Consider the following 16,725-nt stretch of genomic DNA (forward strand, 5'->3'; position numbering starts at 1 on the left):
ACTGGTGCCTCAATATATGTGATTTTTCAAGGAGAACTGGACAGGCTGCTTGTTGATTCGCTCTGGACAGGAAACAGTGGTGAGGTCACAGAGGAATGTTTGGCCTTCAGGATATAATGTTCATCTTCACATGAGCCAAATCTCCCCCACGATGACGGACATTTTTCAGAACAATTTAATACAGGTTTATAGGACCGATGCTGGACTGTGTGGCTGATGAATCTAGGGTCAAAGGTCTGGAGTTAACGTTATAAATGCAGTGTTGAAGACCATGAAGGGTTAAGGTTTGTCTTAGATCTCCTGTTTAGGAAAGTGGGAGTTTGAATAAATCTATAGTCTTTACAAAGATACAAGATGTGATTGTAGAGCGTCAACACATGACTTAACAGTGTTAATACCAACTCAACCCAGGCACGAATAATCCATCACGCACACAGACACACACCCAGAATCTGATGATTGTTCCTCTGTCAGCTATCAGGACTCCCTCTCTCTCTCCTAATATGACTTTTTCCCTTCCCAGCAGAGCCCCATACCTCCATACTGCAAAGACTCTGCCCTCCAAATCCAGTGTTTCAGTAAAAAGTTAACCCTTAATGTAACTCAGGGTGGGAGAGCTCAGACAGAGAGCTGTGGGCTGACAGAGACAGAGAGAAAAGGCTGTGGGGACAGGACCGGGATCCGACGCTGACAAGGTAAGAAATAAAACCTTTAACATGTGCAGCTTTATTACATTTTCAGCAAAATCTAGGCTTTCTCGGTAAGTCCAACTGGTTTTAAGGAGAGATCCTCGGAGCCAATGAGGTGATTGATTTTCACACCATGAGGCAAGCGAGATATTTTAACATCGTTAAGATCACCGTTAACTCAGCCATTTGAACCAAGCGCAGCTGCGGTGGATGCGGTGCTGCCCATGCGGGTACCGGTCTCAGGTTTTCCACCGTGACGTCAGACGCACCTCAGTGTTTGGTCAGCGGGTATTTCGGGCCTTGCGTCCTGACGTCACAGTATAAGGAGCAGGCGACGCAGAGCCGGGGCGGCGGGCAGACCGCAAGAGCTGACCGAGAGAGACAGGGGGAAGCCGGGCCATGTCCGCCTGAGTGTCCCCGTTCACCGCTGACCAACCCTGGTAGGATCCTATTATTTCCATACTCCGTTCTCATTTTTTTTTTCTTCTCCTCATCATTTTCTTCCAATTTGCAGTCGAGTATTCTCGTGTAATGATTTCTATTCTAATTTTACAATTCTCATGTTATGGGCTGATGTGGGAAACATTGGAGATTTAAATATCACCGATACAAAGGGCAGATGTTGAGTAACTGTGTGTTTTGTCTGAGATATGAGCCGGTGTGTCTCCTCGGTCTGTCCTGTCCATTGACAGTCTCCCCTCTGTCTGACAGCCTGTGTCCAGCAGAACTGGAGGCAGATCAGTCACTGTTACAGTAATATGTGTACATTACACCCGGCAAAAGAAAATGGCAGTTTTTCCAGAATAAGTGCAGTTATTTCCCAGTATGTGATAAAGAGAAGTCCAGTCATGATGCCGGTGGAGGGGATTCCTCTGTACAGCAGCTCCGTCTCCATAGCAACAGTTAGTAAAACCAGGACTTCGTGTTCCCATCTCCATCACTCATCAGAGTCCAGCCCAGAAGGGCAGGACGCTAACAGGTATCCCTCTTGTCTTGCCAGTGACCGTCCACAGACAGAGCTGAATAGGTGGGAGGGTCCCAGTCCCAAGTGTATGCGTGTGCACAGCTATGGGGAAGGATTACTACAAGACCCTGGGCATCCCCAAGGGGTCCAATGAGGAGGAGATCAAGAAGGCTTACCGACGCATGGCACTGCGCTTCCATCCTGACAAGAACAAGGACGCCAATGCAGAGGAGAAGTTCAAGGAGATAGCAGAGGCCTACGAGGTGCTCAGTGACCCCAAGAAGAGGGTCGTCTATGATCAGCTGGGAGAGGAAGGTGAGGACTCTGTCTGTTTGTCCGTCTGTGTATGTGAGTAGGCCTCAGCCCTGTCAGCGAGGTCTTGTTAAACAGGTGATAAAATGGATGAAGTTGTTATTGAAGTTGCTCCGGAACAGACTTGGAATCTAATATCGCAGTGGAGGACTCAGTGCTTCAGCCACCAAAGTAATAATCTTATGTCCCTTCGATGCTTTTGTCTTTGTGGGGATGGAGAGGAAGGTGTGTGTTGCTAAGCGTCAACAACACTTACCTTCCAGTCTACCTCAGTGTGTGTGTGTGCTGACAGACGGATGGCTTAAGATCATGATGTGGTTGAGATATGAATAGCAGCGACTATTGTACGTAACATTTGTAGGTGTTGTTTGCGCGTGCCTCCTTTGGAAAGGTGTGTGTTAAGTATGTGTATTTGTGAGAATGTGTTGTGAATGTGGATGGAGTGATCTGATATTTAATGATTTGCTCCACCTCCAACACTGCTGGAAGCTCTGTGATGCTGTGGGATTTTTCCTGCCCACGTGGGCCTCGCTCTTGTCTCTGCTGTTACCCACACTCTCTTTCTTCTCTGAGCAGGCGTCTGGAATTCAACTTCACATCGGTGTGTGTTTTCAGCATGTTGTGGGTGTTTGCATGTGTGCATGAAGGCTCATGTTCTGCCCTCTCTTCGCTCTCAGGTTTGAAGACAGGAGGCAGCAGCTCTTCAGGTGCTCCCGGCAGCTCAACATACCACTACACTTTCCATGGAGATCCCCACGCTACATTTGCGTCCTTCTTTGGTGGCTCCAACCCTTTCGACATGTTTTTTGGCTCCAACCGCAGCCACAGCCGCTCCAATGGATTCCCTTTCCACAGCGATCACGGCACCGATGCAGATCAGGACATGGACATGGATGAAGAGGACCCCTTCGCTCACTTTGGGAGACAGTTTGGCTTTCCAGGTGGGATGAACAACGGCTTCGCAGGAGAGGGCCGCAGGAGGAGGGGGGTGCATTCGGAGCGCCTCGGGACTAGCCGGAAGCAGCAAGACCCCCCGGTGGTCCACGAGCTGAAGGTCTCGCTGGAAGAGATCTTCCACGGCTGCACCAAACGCATGAAGATCACCCGCCGCAGACTGAACCCAGACGGACGGAGCATGAGGACAGAGGATAAGATCCTCAACATTGTCATTAAGAAGGGCTGGAAGGAAGGGACTAAGATCACCTTCCCTAAGGAGGGGGATGAGACCCCAGAGAACATTCCTGCCGACATAGCCTTTGTACTTAAGGACAAAGGGCACGCCCACTTCAAGAGAGATGGCTCCAATATTATTTATAACTGCAAGATCAGTCTAAAAGAGGTGCGTCTGTCCATTTTCATTTAACTTCACACTTCTCTCCCACTGTCTGCATTTCTATTTATCTTCAGTCCTCTCTGCATGTAGATGAGTCACTACTGTTGCTGAGGTTGGTAGTTTGAGTCCCAGTGCATCAAACCAGGCGGAGAATATTATGTATTAATGGAGCTGCAAAGTTTTGTATGAATATACAAAAATTATATTTTTCCACTTTTATTATTGTCAGACATCGTGGGAAAACAGTGGAAGTGTGACTTTCATTTAAGGTTAAGATTATGTCCTGCACATGCGGTCATACTCATCCTATTGAGGAATGAATGTGTGTGTGTGTGTGTGTGTGTTGGTGGAGGGAAAGATCAGTGGAAACAGACTCACAGTCACTGCAGTGTGAAAGGGAAAACAGGAATGTGGTGTCCTTGTGTGAACGGCATGGAACTGTTGTCCTTACTTGTTCTGCACTGCTATATAAATACATACACATAAACACCCATGGAGACCGGCACACATTAAGCTACACACAGGCCTAAACATACATACCATACGTACAAGTGTGCACACTCTCGCATCTTCATGCATAGTTGCAAACACATTTGGCTAAAGAAGGATTGTAGTGTGACACTGGTGACAACCCAGAATATTATGACTGTGACAGGCAGGAAATTTAATTAGCTGCTCCTGTAAGGGCAACGGGTCCAGTGCAGCTGTGCTCTGTCTGTGAATTACATCGGCGGCTTTAATATTTCCAATAGCTGTCACTCACATGCACATCTCCACGTGCTCGCTGAATGGCAGGTTTTCTGAGCCGGAGTGGTCAGGAGAACTTTGCTTGTCCTCAACTCAAGCCAATTCTGAAATAGTTTGCTTCAAAGCAGCTCTCGCTGTGAAAACAATGGTGCTTGCACACAGCATAAACATGAACATGGCCTTGTTAATAAGTGCAATTAACAGTTTGCAAGCACCATTGAGCAGTTGATGGTGCTTGGTCAAAGCTGCACCGTCTCCCACAACTAAAGCCCTCTGCTCTTACAGCAAGCAGATAAGAAGTGAGGCAGCCAACAAAGATGGAGTTGGGGAGAGAAGTAAACAATGTTGATGGGCGGGGGGGTTAGTATCCGGGGAGTATTAGGGAAGTGGGTCAGATGATTCAGTATCCAAAGCAAATAAGAACTCATATTCCACTGCTCTGCCCTGCTTCCCTGAAGATGTGATACTGCAGTGAAAATACAGCACCAGCTCAACGCTGCACTCCCGAACGCCTGCCACATACAGTGTGATAAATGTTATGCAACCAGTCAGTTTGGGATGTAACGGTACGCTAAAGTCCCAGGTGGGTATTTACCTCGGTTTGGAAATCACGGTTAGGTAGATTTTTCGGTACAGAAAAATGCTAAATGAATAAATAAATAAATAAATAAATCAGCTTCACATTCAAACTGATCAAAAAAAATCTCTTTGGCTTTACTATGCTGGTTGGTTACGTGTATGCTTAATTCTTCAATGTAGAAAACAGAAAACACGGGACTCGTGGCTCTGTGTGGTTCATATTTACTAACATTAGGCTGACTGGTTAGTTAGAACAATTAAATTAGATTTGTTTGGGTAGCTCAGGCTTGGTGAGGCTGCTACGATGGCGTGACAACAAACATACAGGGCTTTGCGATGGTGTTCTGTAACTGGGAGGAAACAAGGAGTGGCGAGTAGTTCCGCTTTGCTTTAAGTTCCGATAGATAATATAACAATGGGGTGCTATCCAGTAGCAAAAAGATTAAGCTGGATTTAATATACTTTTTTAGATAAATGTATTTATTTAGACATTTTTCGTCTGCCTAAAACATTTCCAGACGAGCAGCTTCGTTTGGCTTGTTGGTCATGCTGTGAATTGGTGGAGGCAACTTTCAGTCCTACTTCTGGAAAGCTTTGTGTGTCTTTGACACATTGATTTCCCTAAACCCAGCCAATACCTGGGTTTACAGGGCCATGCTTCCTGGCATTAATGATGCCTCTGCAGTGAGTTGGTATCATCTGTGGCCATGCATTTCTGAATCCAGCCACAGCTGCTCTCAGCTCATCAGCAAAGCCCACATCCAAACGCAAGAAGGTGCAAACTGTAACTGTTGGGCTGTAAAGGCTAAGTGGACCACTTTTACCAGCTACACCCATCCAATGATTTAAAAATGCTAATATATTCTAATCCTAATTATAAACAGCCAATACTAATATATTCAAGCCTATATAAAATTTATTGACTGGTGAGGTCACTCCTTTCGTTCCTTATTGCAGAAAACAAACTCACTGTTGGTTTTAACAGTGATAGTTCATTTTAGCACATCGGCCCAGGCGATGAATGATCGGTTCAAATATAGCAAAGTCATTGTATGTGTATGTGTGCCAGTGTCTAGAGCTATCTAGTCTGAGCTCAGGCTTATGCAATCAGTGGGCCCTCAGATCAGCTGGTATTGTGTGTCGAGCGTCATGGCAACCTGCGTCTGTGTGTAAGACTTGTGCTGGTGAATGGAAGTGTTCAGAAGAAGCGAGGTCTAAATCACTGTGTGACGTATAACGTGGGTAAATGGAGAATGATGTCATGGCTGGAAAACTCAGAAAGCAGCTGCTCTGCTGGACTAAACGTCAACTGTCCACATGACCATCCCTGTTTGTTTAAAAAAAAACACCAGACGAGACAAGAAAATCCCTCAAGTGCCTTCGTACAACATTGTCCACATTGATGTAATGGTGCAGACCGGGGTCGTAGAGGTTAAGCTATTACATCTCCAGGGGTTGGCTGCTTTGATATGAATGGTGTTAGGAGATGAGATGTTATGGAAAAAACTAAGAGGCAAAATTGAACTAATGCTACTTTTTCCATCCAAACAATGGTTTGATGTAGCATAGAGTTTTGTAACCGTGTAGTGCCACACAAAGGGTATTAAAGTCTCTCAGTCGATCAGCCAGTCCATTTTCAGCACTTCAGTCCAGACTGAAATATATCACCAACCAATCCATGGAATTAAAACAGATCAAAGCACTTCAACTGGATAGCTGTATGTCCAATATGTAAGATGTTTTTTTTTTATGTTTTTCTTACTTTCTCATCAATTTTTTCTGTTTTTCCTTACCTAAACCTGTTACAGGCCATCCTTTCTTTTTCCGCACCTTCATGGTAGTGATAGGCTGCCTTTACTTTGTGTAGTAAACAGTTCTGCAGCAGTTGCGTAGATATGGGTTCTATAAGAGTTATTCACATTATTCATCAGGATGTTCATTCACAGAGTTGGTTTTAAATAGTTATTGCTCTTCAACGTAAATCCGGTGTGATACTCACTGGAAAGCCTGCAAAGTCGTGATAACCACAGGTCTCTGCGTTGAGTTTAGCACTCTCTACACTCTGACTGGATTCATCAGGCCTTATGATAAGGAGTTGAGGCTAAGTGTGTCTTTGTGTGTTCTCTCGCCTCCTCCTGCCAGCCCATCTGACAAGCCCTGCAACTATTTACGAGCTCAGCCGATTCCTGCCTCACTTCATCAGCCCTGGCTATGAGACAGTTGCTAAAATTAGTCATCTGTGTTATGTGTAGACCCCTCCAACACTAACACACTTATACACACAGGCACACGCACTCCAAAACCCTCTACATCTACATGGACATACACACATAAACACCGAAAAAACCTTTCCACTGCCAAGTCATGTTTTCCTCATGTTGCTGTTTGTCGAGCCCACTGCGCCGTAGTTCATACAAAAATGAGTTGTTAGGCAAGCCTGCTGTTCCTTTCTCACGCATGAACAGAAAACACGAGAATGATGAAAAATTTTGTTTTTAGTTCATGGAAACATAAATTCATTGGGCTTTCATGACTTTGGCATTTCATTTTCTGAAGATATTAACCCTCTCAATCTCCTCTCCAGGCATTATGTGGCTGCACAGTTAGCATTCCCACGCTGGAAAACCGTGTCATCTCTCTCCCCTGCCACGACATCATCAAGCCAGGAACAGTGAAACGACTCAGAGGGGAAGGCCTGCCTTTCCCCAAGAACCCATCACAGCGTGGTGATCTCATCGTGGAGTTTTCAGTCCGTTTTCCCGACAGGATCCCCCCTCAGTCCAGAGAGATTATCAGACAACACCTCCCCCAGTCATAGGCAGACTCACATCCAACCCGTCCACCTCCACTCACTCTCGACTTAGATTAAACCCCCTCAAAACACCCCCCATCTCTCCATCATCCACTCTTCACTTGTATCTTGATCCTTAAGTTAATTAACTCTCCTGTGTTAATGCACACAGCTTTAAACAGAGTGACAGACGCTGTGGTTTGTAAGGACGTCACAGTGGGTGGATGGAGAAAGAATGCCAACACAAATGGCAGTATCAGGATGTAATTGTTTGTGTTTGTTTTGGCCCAGGCACACACACAAGCCCCCGAGCAGTGGAGCGGTGCTGAGGACGGGCTCAGCACAATCATGGCTTTTACCAGAACTTCTTTTTCTTAACTCTGTTTTTTACGGATTTATCAGTGGTTTTATATGCTGTCTAACTCTCTGATCCTCGTCTTTTTGTGATAGGATGAAGCGTGAGATTTTTTAAAAGAAGCAATTTTTCCAGAATTTTCCTTTCCAAAGGAGGTTTCAAATAGGGTTATTTATTTTTACCTTGAGTGTACCAGCAGCTTCAGTGTGTTCAGCGCAAACCCCAATTTTAACAACGACAGTTTTAACATCTCTCCCACTGCCACCTGTGTTCCTCTTGCTTTCGGTCTAATAAAGCATTGTGCTTGAAATCGGTAGGCTGCTTACTTTTTAGTATGACTTGTCTCCCCAATAGTCAGGTGTCTTCTGTGCCACAATGCACTTCAAGTCCTGCGTCATTCTAAATAGTAATAGCATTTCTCAGCATTGGGAGATCTGAGAATGACAATCACATTCTGTAACAGCAATGTTGGATAACACAGTCTGCACATATTATGGGTGCTTCTCCAGCTGAGCTGTGGGCCTGCTCTCAGCTGAATACCCTGGCTCTATACGAGGAACATTAAGGTGCCTTAGCACAGTGTCACACCTCATGTGTACACACACACACACGCACACACAACAGGTTACACTAATGTATACAGCCAACAGTTCACAGACAATGCTCTGTGCTGTGTTTGACATAAAACCTGGGAGCTAGTGATCTTTGAATAACATCAAGTAAGCAATGTAAAATCAATCAACTTACTGTATGTAAACAGGGACAAGCATTCAAGAGAGATCTGATAAAAGACAGAAGAATTTTGCCAATACATCCCTGTAAAGTGCCGTACAAGTACAGGTTGGATTTCTCAGAGGGATGTTAGTATGAAGTTCAGCTGAGGGCGTTTATGTTCCTCTGGGAAACCCAGCATTGTTATGTATACTCTGCTTTCTCTTGTGCCATCTAAAGGCCATGTCTTGGTGCTACTGTGAGCAGTGCCATAAAGTTTCATGGAATTCTACAGTGTGTAATTGATACCTGTTTCTGTCCTCTGTAACATCTGTGGAACGAGACATTTAGTTTTTTCAAGTAGAAAACCCTGTTGAGGAAACAGGTTTTGTATTATTGCAGCAGCGGTATCCTGTCGCAGCTGCAGGGAGCCCTGAAAGCTCTCTTCAGCTCTTCCTACTGTAGTTTACAGCAACAACATAATGTATGTATGAGGACAGATTGTGCACACAACCTGAGTAAGTCATGTATATATGTATGAATGTGGCATGTTGAAGAATGCACATATCTTTCATTAAAGATACTGGCAAAGACGTTGGGAGAGACTTGAATGACTCATCTGAGTGTGCATGTCCTGCCACTCAGAGCCAAGAGGACGCTGGACTTTGGTGACAACCAAAATGCACACGTGCTGCTGCTGAAAGACTCACTGTCACTGCTTATGTGAATTTGACAATATTTATGATCTTTTCAAAATTGGACAAAATAAACCAAATGTGTGAACAGGCTGTGTCTTTTTTTTATTTTGTGTGTGTTTGGGGGGGGGGGGGGTCCTGACATTTATCCTATTTGTGTTTCGTTATAACCAGCATCAGCAGCTGTCACTCCAATCACAAGAGTCGCCTTACCAAGATGCCAGCACCCCCTGCTTCCCACCCTGAGCAAATGTAGCAGCCCCCTCCCCAGCACCAGGCTTTTACATCTGCCCTGCTAGAAGCCCGTTCTTCCCATCCATTGTGACCTGTGCCTGCATTACCAACTCCCATTTCCCAAATGGCACCCAAGTATTCTAGACTAAAGTCAAGGATTCAGGTATACTGAATATACTCCTAATAAATGCTCTTTTGGTAGGTGCATTCGCGTTTTGACTTTTTTCCATTAGGTTTTGTTCCAGATATACAAATGAAGGAAGGCTTTGACCTCAGTCTGTTCAAATCCAGATGGACAGCATCTGATCCCTGGACTGAGGCTTTTATGCTCTCTAGATTTAATCTGGATAATATTTACTGTTAGTGAATTACACAGATGGTCAAAAGACAGTCAGGGCAGGTAATGTGTGTTCAGAAACTGATCATGTGAGACAACTGCACTGGTTGATTAATAATCCCTCTGTGTGTGTCGTGTGTCATTGCATGGCAAGAATGTGGCACACAATTAGGGAACCGTGAGGAGGCTTTCTGAGATGCCGCAGTAACACCACTCTGTGACTAATACCATATAGCTGCATCAGCTATTTCTGGCTATAAGGCTGGGTTCACAGAGAGTTTGTATTTTCAGTTTAGGGAATGAAAAAAATATACAAATAATGAGACAGCTCAGCGGATAGAGTTTCTGTTGCTTGCATGTTTGACAGAAATGGCTTTGTGAAAGGCCTGTGCCCACGTATCCATGACCCCTGCTTTAGAACAAAAGTTAATGAATTCAGGTGTGAGTGATAATCAGTAACAAAGTATTAGGATTTAGTCATGATGACTGGGCAGCCACAGGGTGCATATCCCTCAGACAGTAAACAGCTCACTCAGTCCTTTGTCAGCGTCTTTCCTCCATCGGGTCATCAGAGCTGGAACATGAACACTTTTGTGACTCTTTCATCAGGGCAGAAGATGCCCATGGTCGGACTTGGCACGTGGAAGAGTGCCCCGGGGCAGGTAGAGGAATAAACACACACAATAATATTATTGAATCACTAACAAAGTGTATGGACGATGCTTACATCCATGTTCCCCAGGTGAAGCAGGCTGTGCTGGCAGCTATAGATTGCGGGTACAGACACATTGACTGTGCTGCTGCTTATGGCAATGAGCAGGAGGTCGGGGAGGCGCTGGCTCTTAGGGTTGGTCCTGGGAAGGTGAGAAACTGAACAATGAATTGGTTGAATCAAACTAGTTCATGCTCTTTCACTCCAAGCACCATTCCTCAGGTGTTTTCTGAGGTTAAGACCTCTCGTCTCCTCAACATTTTTGAATATTTCCAGTGAAAGTTCTCTTTCAAGCTGACTTTTTTAAATTCATTCTTAACATTGCAAATAGACGTCAATAAAATTATCCTGATGTCCTTTTACTTGCTTATCACAGAGCGTTGTCGTTCTGCAAATTAATCAGATTAATCAAATTATTAACAACTGACTATAGCCTGTGTCAACTGAGATTTGTGGTAGTCACTGTTGTTTGGAGAGATGAGTATGTTTTCCCCAAATTCAGCTGAGCGTGCTTTGTTAGCTTATTTATTATTTTTTTAATGTCCACATTAGGATCTGCTTCGTGAGGAACTGTTTGTGACTTCTAAACTGTGGAACACCAAGCATGACCCAGAAGATGTTGAAGAGGCATGCAGGACCAGTCTAGCCCACCTGGGCCTCACTTATCTGGACCTTTACCTCATGCATTGGCCCATGGCATTTCAGTGAGAGCATTCTCACACACATTTAACTGATTTTGTCTCTGCGATTGGTCACTCTGTGGCCAAGGATCATCACAGGGGGTTTATAACACACACACACACACACTTTCCTGACTTGTTCTTTGAAGCCATGTGTTTCTGCTGTAGACGGGGGAAAGAGTTGATGCCTCGATGGGAAGATGGAAGCATTCGTTACTCTGACACACATTACAGACACACTTGGACAGCCATGGAAAAGCTAGTGGACAAAGGTTTGGTAAAGTCTATTGGACTGTCAAACTTCAACGCCAGGCAGACTGACGATATCATCAGCGTGGCCAGACACAAACCTGTGATCAACCAGGTACAATGTGAACTACTCATTGGCCATAATGAATAGCTTTGTTAAGGTTTTGATGAAGTTGAATCTATAATTTAGCCATCTATACAGAAAACTGTCACAGTTGTGTATTATTGCTCCACAGGTGGAATGTCATCCTTTTCTGTCTCAGGCAGATCTCCTGTCACACTGTCGGTGAGTCATTTAACATGTTGTTTTCCTTTCACTCCGATCTTAATAGCACAAAAATAAACAATGTCTTTATATTGTTGACTAGTGTATCTGTGCCTCAGGTCTGTGGCAGTTTGTGTGACAGCCTATAGCCCTCTGGGCAGTGGGGACAGACCATGGGCCTCTTCTGATGAACCAAGTGTGCTGAATGATCCTCAACTGGGAGCTATTGCCCAGAGATACCAGAAAACAGCAGCCCAGGTCATTGTCAGGTACGAAAGGACATTATCCCAACCGCATTCCAGGAAACCTTGTGTTACATTTGTGTGTACATGAATGAAAAATTATGTGATATCCACAGGTGGCATGTTCAGAGGGGTGTGGTGTGTATCCCTAAAAGCGTGATGCCCTCCAGGATCCAGCAAAACTTGCAGGTGTTCGACTTTTCCCTGTCAGAAGATGACATGAAACTGATTGAATCCCTCAACCGCAACAAACGTTTCATTGTTCCATCAATCGAAGTGAGTCCCTGATAGTGATGTGTCGTTCATTTTGAACTTTTCTTTTGTATGTCTCGGGAGTAACAAGTCATATCAGTGGGTGATTCTTTTTTCCTGGTCAGCGCATGCGCACCACAGGTTCAGATTTGTTCACGAACAGGTCTTTCTGCCGCACATTCTCTATGTAGGAATGAGTGGCTCGTTCACGACTCATAACTACGGGTCTTTCATTCATTATTCATGTGGTTAGGGTTAGGGTTAGACTTGACCAGTGCTGTCTCTAGTCTGTGGAGGGCTCTGGTCTCTGGGGGGGTCTGGTCTAGTTGTCTCTGTAAATGAGACACTAGACCAGACCCCCCCAGAGACTAAAGACTAGTCCAGAGGTCTCCAGCTCCGGTCCTGAAGGGCCACTGTCCTGAATGTTTTAGATGTTTCCTGCTCCAACACACCTGATTCAAATGATCAGCTCCTCATCAAGCTCTGCTGAAGTCTGATCAGGAGTCACTCATTTGAATCAGGAAACATCCAGGACCGGATTTGGAGACCTCTGGTCTCTCAAGGGGTCCAGTCTAGTCTCTCGTCTGTACAAAACATATTTTATGTGGTCTGGGGGTCCAGTCTGTGAGGTCTGTGGGGGGTCTGCTGGTTGTGCTGTGTGTTACCTCGTGTTGCTGTCTCTACTATTCACCTGGATTAATAGACTGTCCTGTGTGCTCCATGTCTAGTTCCTCCTCTGCCTCCTTTTATGATAGTACTTCTTGCCATAGATTCAGGATGGCGGCAAAAATGGAGGCGAGAATCAGTGAGTTCGAGTCGCGGCTCCGCACTTTAGCTAGCTCAGCTTATGCTAGTGTAGCTAGCGATAAAGCTAAGTCTTGTTTCGCCTTAGCTTGGCTCGTTGACGCTGGTAACCATGGTAACTAGCAGTCCGGGCTAAGAGGAGAGGGAGTCGCTGAACACATGGACCGGCTTTATTCAGCTATTTTCTTCCTTCACCATCACAACACAGCACTTTTATGATTATATTATAAACATTATAAATATGATAGATATCTATATACTTTATTTATCGTGAGGTAAATTCACTTACATGCATCACTCACACAATAAGACAGAGACATGCTGCCTCACCTTTACACTGCAATGTGCTTTTCTTCCCAACATGACAGACACAGCTAGTGTTTGTGGAGATTAGATGATGAAATGTTTAAAAAACACAAAAAAGGCTCAGCAATGGGGAACTATATTGAAATGTATGTGTTGTATAGATATTGTACTAAAACAGCTGGTTAATATCCACACAGCTCCACTTTGGTGGATCAGGAAAGAGGTGTGATGAGTGATTCGTTCATGTCTCACAACTACGGTTCTTTGGGTCTTTTACTGGTGAGGAGAGTTATCTGAGAGTTATCAGACCTTAGCTATGTAGTTATGGGATGGATGTTTCATTTGCCTTTCTGTTGGAACGAATTCATACACTACGGGTCTTTAGTGACCAAGTATCATAGAATGAGAATGTTTTAATGGCAGGCGGAGCCACATGTTTATGTTTGTCTGAAGCAAAGATATGTAGTGCAAAACATTTATGTCTAGAGACTCGAGAACAGCCTGTTTCTCAGAAGTTCAAAGTGAGAGCTTTGTCTCGATCATCCAGACTCCTCTGCAGTGATGGTCATTTGTGCAGATTATAAAATATATCCATCATGTAAGTGTAACTAATTTGCTGTTTTTCCTCCACAGCGACACGGTAAGAAGGTTTGGCGAGATGCAGAACATCCCCATTTTCCCTTCCACGATCCTTACTGAGTGTCCCTCACTGGATTAGCATTCTTTGATAGATGTTGTATTGTAACACAAATGTAAATTAAATTTAAATATGATCAAAGTCTGTCTCTTTGGGATAAGGAGTTAGTGCCAGAGTGCCACTGTGTGGTCAGACACAGAACAACCTCTTTGTCAAATTACAGTAACTTCAACATGGTCGACAGGCGCTCAGGAAAAAACAAAGTTTCCACTGGGGAGTTGTTCAGTGTTTAAAACGACATACATTTTAAAGTTATGCCATAGTTTGAGATTATCTATGTGTTGGCAAGTAAACAAAACTAAGAAGAAAGTTTGAGCACAGGCAGGCCGACAGGAAGGCTTTGTTGATCAGGTGTCAATTCATTATTTTTATCAGGCACATAACAACAAACTTCAGGAGTTGTTTAAAATAAAGTGCGCCATTGCTGTTACCAATGGTCGCAGTTTCCAAACTATTTACATTATTATTAATGTGAATGGAAATAAATAACCTAAAAAGATTAATAAAAAAAAACAAACAAACAACAACAACAACAACAACAACAACAAAAAACACGCCAATTTCGTCGACGATGCATTGTTGTGTCCTACCAGCCGGGACTTTGTTGTTGTTGTTGTTGTTTACTAAACTGACACAAGATGGCGGAAGGGGTCCCGGACTGACTTACTGTTTTGGCAACGAAGAAGAACTGCGACTGCTGATTGGTTGAGACGCGACTGAGGCGAGGAAGAGCGAGTGAAGAAGACATCATAGTGAAAAATGTCGTGACTGATGACAAACACACGGGATAAAGATCGGCGGACATACAGGACATCATAATGTTGTAAATGTTTCTTGGAGGAAGTCTGGGGAACGTCTGACGTGTGTTTGCTCCGCTCGTCTCTCACTCTTTTGAAGACATGTCCCGGCTCTGCCCGGTCATCCCAAACATCTGCAGTCTGTCTGTTCGGGCTTTATGGACAAGGTGTCCCAGGACCTTTCTGCCGGGTCTCCCGTCCCCGGCTGGACTGACATGTGTTTTTGCAGCGGGCAAAAAACAGCTGACAGACCCTCCTGTCCTGGATGAGGACGAGCTTGAAGAGCAGTTTGTCAGAGGATCTGGACCCGGAGGACAGGCCACCAACAAAACCAGCAACTGTGTAGTTCTGAAGCACATCCCCACTGGGATTGTAGTAAAGGTGAATTCCCCTTTTTGATTTCTAGGTGTATTTGTCATCACTGCTACCCATGTATGGACACTTTGAAGTCTTATTAAAGTTATGTAATATTAAGATTACACACAGCTCTGCATCAACAGATCACTGGTTATCATAGAAATGCAGACGATGAAGCTGCAACTTCGTTGTGCTGTAAAAGTGTAGTTTTGTTGTTTATTTTATTTTAAATAAAGGAAAGGTTAGGAATTATGCTTGCTGTAAGACCAAGAAGAGTTGGTAAATACACCTTGAGAGTTTACTGCAATGAAAATAGTGTGATTTACTGACAGTGCTCATTTAATCTTTTGCACCATTTCTCCCTCTAGTGCCATCAAACCAGATCTGTGGAAATAAATAGAAAGCGCGCCCGGGAAATTATGACAGAGAGACTTGATGTTGCATATAAAGGAGAGTTCAGTGAAGTTCTTGTGAGGAAGAAAGAGTCTGTGCTGAAGAAACAAGAGAAGAAGAAGAGGGCACTCGAAAATCTGGAAAGAAAAAGACAGTTTAAAGAAGCACAGGTTGTAGATATACAATGTGGGAAAGACACGGTTTAAAAAGTTTGAATGGAAGATAGAAAGACAGGAAATGTCTGTTCTGTATTAAATACCAGTGGAGTAACACAATCTGAAGAGGTACTGACAATGATCCAATGAATGACTGACAATCAAATTGTGTCTGATATTTGTAAACCGTCTCTCATATGATGCTGTAACACAAAGTATCAACATAAGAGGAAGATTTTTTTTTTTTAAGTAAAGAATTGTAAAATGTTGGTGATGTGTAGGGTATCTTTCAGTTATTAAAGGTCATTCTTGGGATATGTGGCTGCAGAAGATGCAAAAGAAAATCATAGTGTAATGATTATGGAAGATATTACGATTTCAGTTGCAATAGTTTCAGTGAAAACATTCCAACTGACATCGCAAAAAGAACAATAAAATGATGATTATGTGATATTTGTTGATGCTTTCCCCCAGACAAAAGTATGACCTAAGGGCCTGAGAATTATTTTTAGGCCAGGGTGTGTCTGTGGTGCAACACGTATGGTACTATAATGCACAAGAATGTTGTGGCATATTTACACTTTAATCAAAAAATGTCTCTCCTGTGATTTGGAATTTGAACAAAGCTTTTGCTTATTGCAATTTCAATTAAGCAATATCACACTAGAGGGAGTGCTATTGCGTTCAGCAATGAATGTTTCCATTTAACTGGATATTTTTGAGATTCAGCCAAGTCTGAAGGCAGTTCAGAGCCCAGGTTGTCTACCTTAGCTTCACTTTTGCTCTTCTCTAATTTGTCGAGGTCGGCTGATGTCATATCAGCTGATGTATCCAGGGCTCTTTCCTTCCCTTCGTCCCCCTCTGAGTCTGATGACTATTCTTAATTTAGATCAAATTTTGTTTGTGGAAATATGTCCATCTTTAATCATCTCCAACTTTAATTAATGGTTAATAGCAGGCCTGTACAGCGGAGTGATAATGTCTGTAAAAAGTCCCAGTGCTGCTGTACTCTGTATCACATATCATATACTCTAACTGTTGTATAGTTATAATTTATTTAATTGTGCTG

At 43.8% G+C, this 16,725-nt stretch overlaps 3 protein-coding genes across 6 annotated transcripts; all 3 read left to right on the plus strand.

The window, feature by feature from the left end:
• Window positions 1-604: 604 nt before the first annotated feature.
• Window positions 605-9,255, plus strand: dnajb5 (DnaJ heat shock protein family (Hsp40) member B5). Of its 4 annotated transcripts, XM_029510418.1 has the most exons (5): window positions 605-695; window positions 891-1,129; window positions 1,690-1,968; window positions 2,643-3,304; window positions 7,209-9,255. In XM_029510418.1, the coding sequence occupies exons 3-5, from the start codon at window positions 1,758-1,760 to the stop codon at window positions 7,440-7,442; spliced, it is 1,107 nt and encodes a 368-aa protein (XP_029366278.1). In that variant the 5' UTR covers window positions 605-695; window positions 891-1,129; window positions 1,690-1,757; the 3' UTR covers window positions 7,443-9,255. The 4 variants fall into 4 exon arrangements, with proteins under 4 accessions (XP_029366278.1, XP_029366280.1, XP_029366277.1 ...); XM_029510420.1 differs by lacking the exon at window positions 891-1,129 and having other exon boundaries at window positions 618-695; XM_029510417.1 differs by having other exon boundaries at window positions 624-1,129.
• An 884-nt stretch (window positions 9,256-10,139) lies between these two features.
• Window positions 10,140-13,956, plus strand: akr1a1a (aldo-keto reductase family 1, member A1a (aldehyde reductase)). The gene is made up of 9 exons (XM_029510749.1): window positions 10,140-10,192; window positions 10,295-10,409; window positions 10,490-10,609; window positions 11,012-11,163; window positions 11,308-11,503; window positions 11,625-11,674; window positions 11,773-11,922; window positions 12,012-12,171; window positions 13,891-13,956. Exons 2-9 carry the CDS (start codon window positions 10,329-10,331, stop codon window positions 13,954-13,956), a joined length of 975 nt encoding a protein of 324 aa, XP_029366609.1. The 5' UTR covers window positions 10,140-10,192; window positions 10,295-10,328.
• A 724-nt stretch (window positions 13,957-14,680) lies between these two features.
• mtrfr (mitochondrial translation release factor in rescue) lies at window positions 14,681-16,022 on the plus strand. The gene is made up of 2 exons (XM_029511346.1): window positions 14,681-15,132; window positions 15,477-16,022. Exons 1-2 carry the CDS (start codon window positions 14,854-14,856, stop codon window positions 15,705-15,707), a joined length of 510 nt encoding a protein of 169 aa, XP_029367206.1. The 5' UTR covers window positions 14,681-14,853; the 3' UTR covers window positions 15,708-16,022.
• Window positions 16,023-16,725: the final 703 nt, after the last annotated feature.

This window comes from Echeneis naucrates, chromosome 9 (genome assembly GCF_900963305.1).
Source record: "Echeneis naucrates chromosome 9, fEcheNa1.1, whole genome shotgun sequence".
NCBI lineage: Eukaryota > Metazoa > Chordata > Actinopteri > Carangiformes > Echeneidae > Echeneis > Echeneis naucrates.

Bases quoted from the DNA above. Each gene is read 5' to 3' on its own strand.
- dnajb5 (XM_029510418.1), top strand. From the start codon at position 1,758: ATGGGGAAGGATTACTACAAGACCCTGGGCATCCCCAAGGGGTCCAAT. The intron at 1,969-2,642 runs GTGAGGACTCTG...CTTCGCTCTCAG, and splicing joins TGATCAGCTGGGAGAGGAAG to GTTTGAAGACAGGAGGCAGC. The intron at 3,305-7,208 runs GTGCGTCTGTCC...TCTCCTCTCCAG, and splicing joins GCAAGATCAGTCTAAAAGAG to GCATTATGTGGCTGCACAGT.
- mtrfr (XM_029511346.1), top strand. From the start codon at position 14,854: ATGTCCCGGCTCTGCCCGGTCATCCCAAACATCTGCAGTCTGTCTGTT. The intron at 15,133-15,476 runs GTGAATTCCCCT...TTCTCCCTCTAG, and splicing joins CCACTGGGATTGTAGTAAAG to TGCCATCAAACCAGATCTGT.
- akr1a1a (XM_029510749.1), top strand. From the start codon at position 10,329: ATGAACACTTTTGTGACTCTTTCATCAGGGCAGAAGATGCCCATGGTC. The intron at 10,610-11,011 runs GTGAGAAACTGA...TGTCCACATTAG, and splicing joins TTAGGGTTGGTCCTGGGAAG to GATCTGCTTCGTGAGGAACT. The intron at 11,164-11,307 runs GTGAGAGCATTC...TTTCTGCTGTAG, and splicing joins CATTGGCCCATGGCATTTCA to ACGGGGGAAAGAGTTGATGC.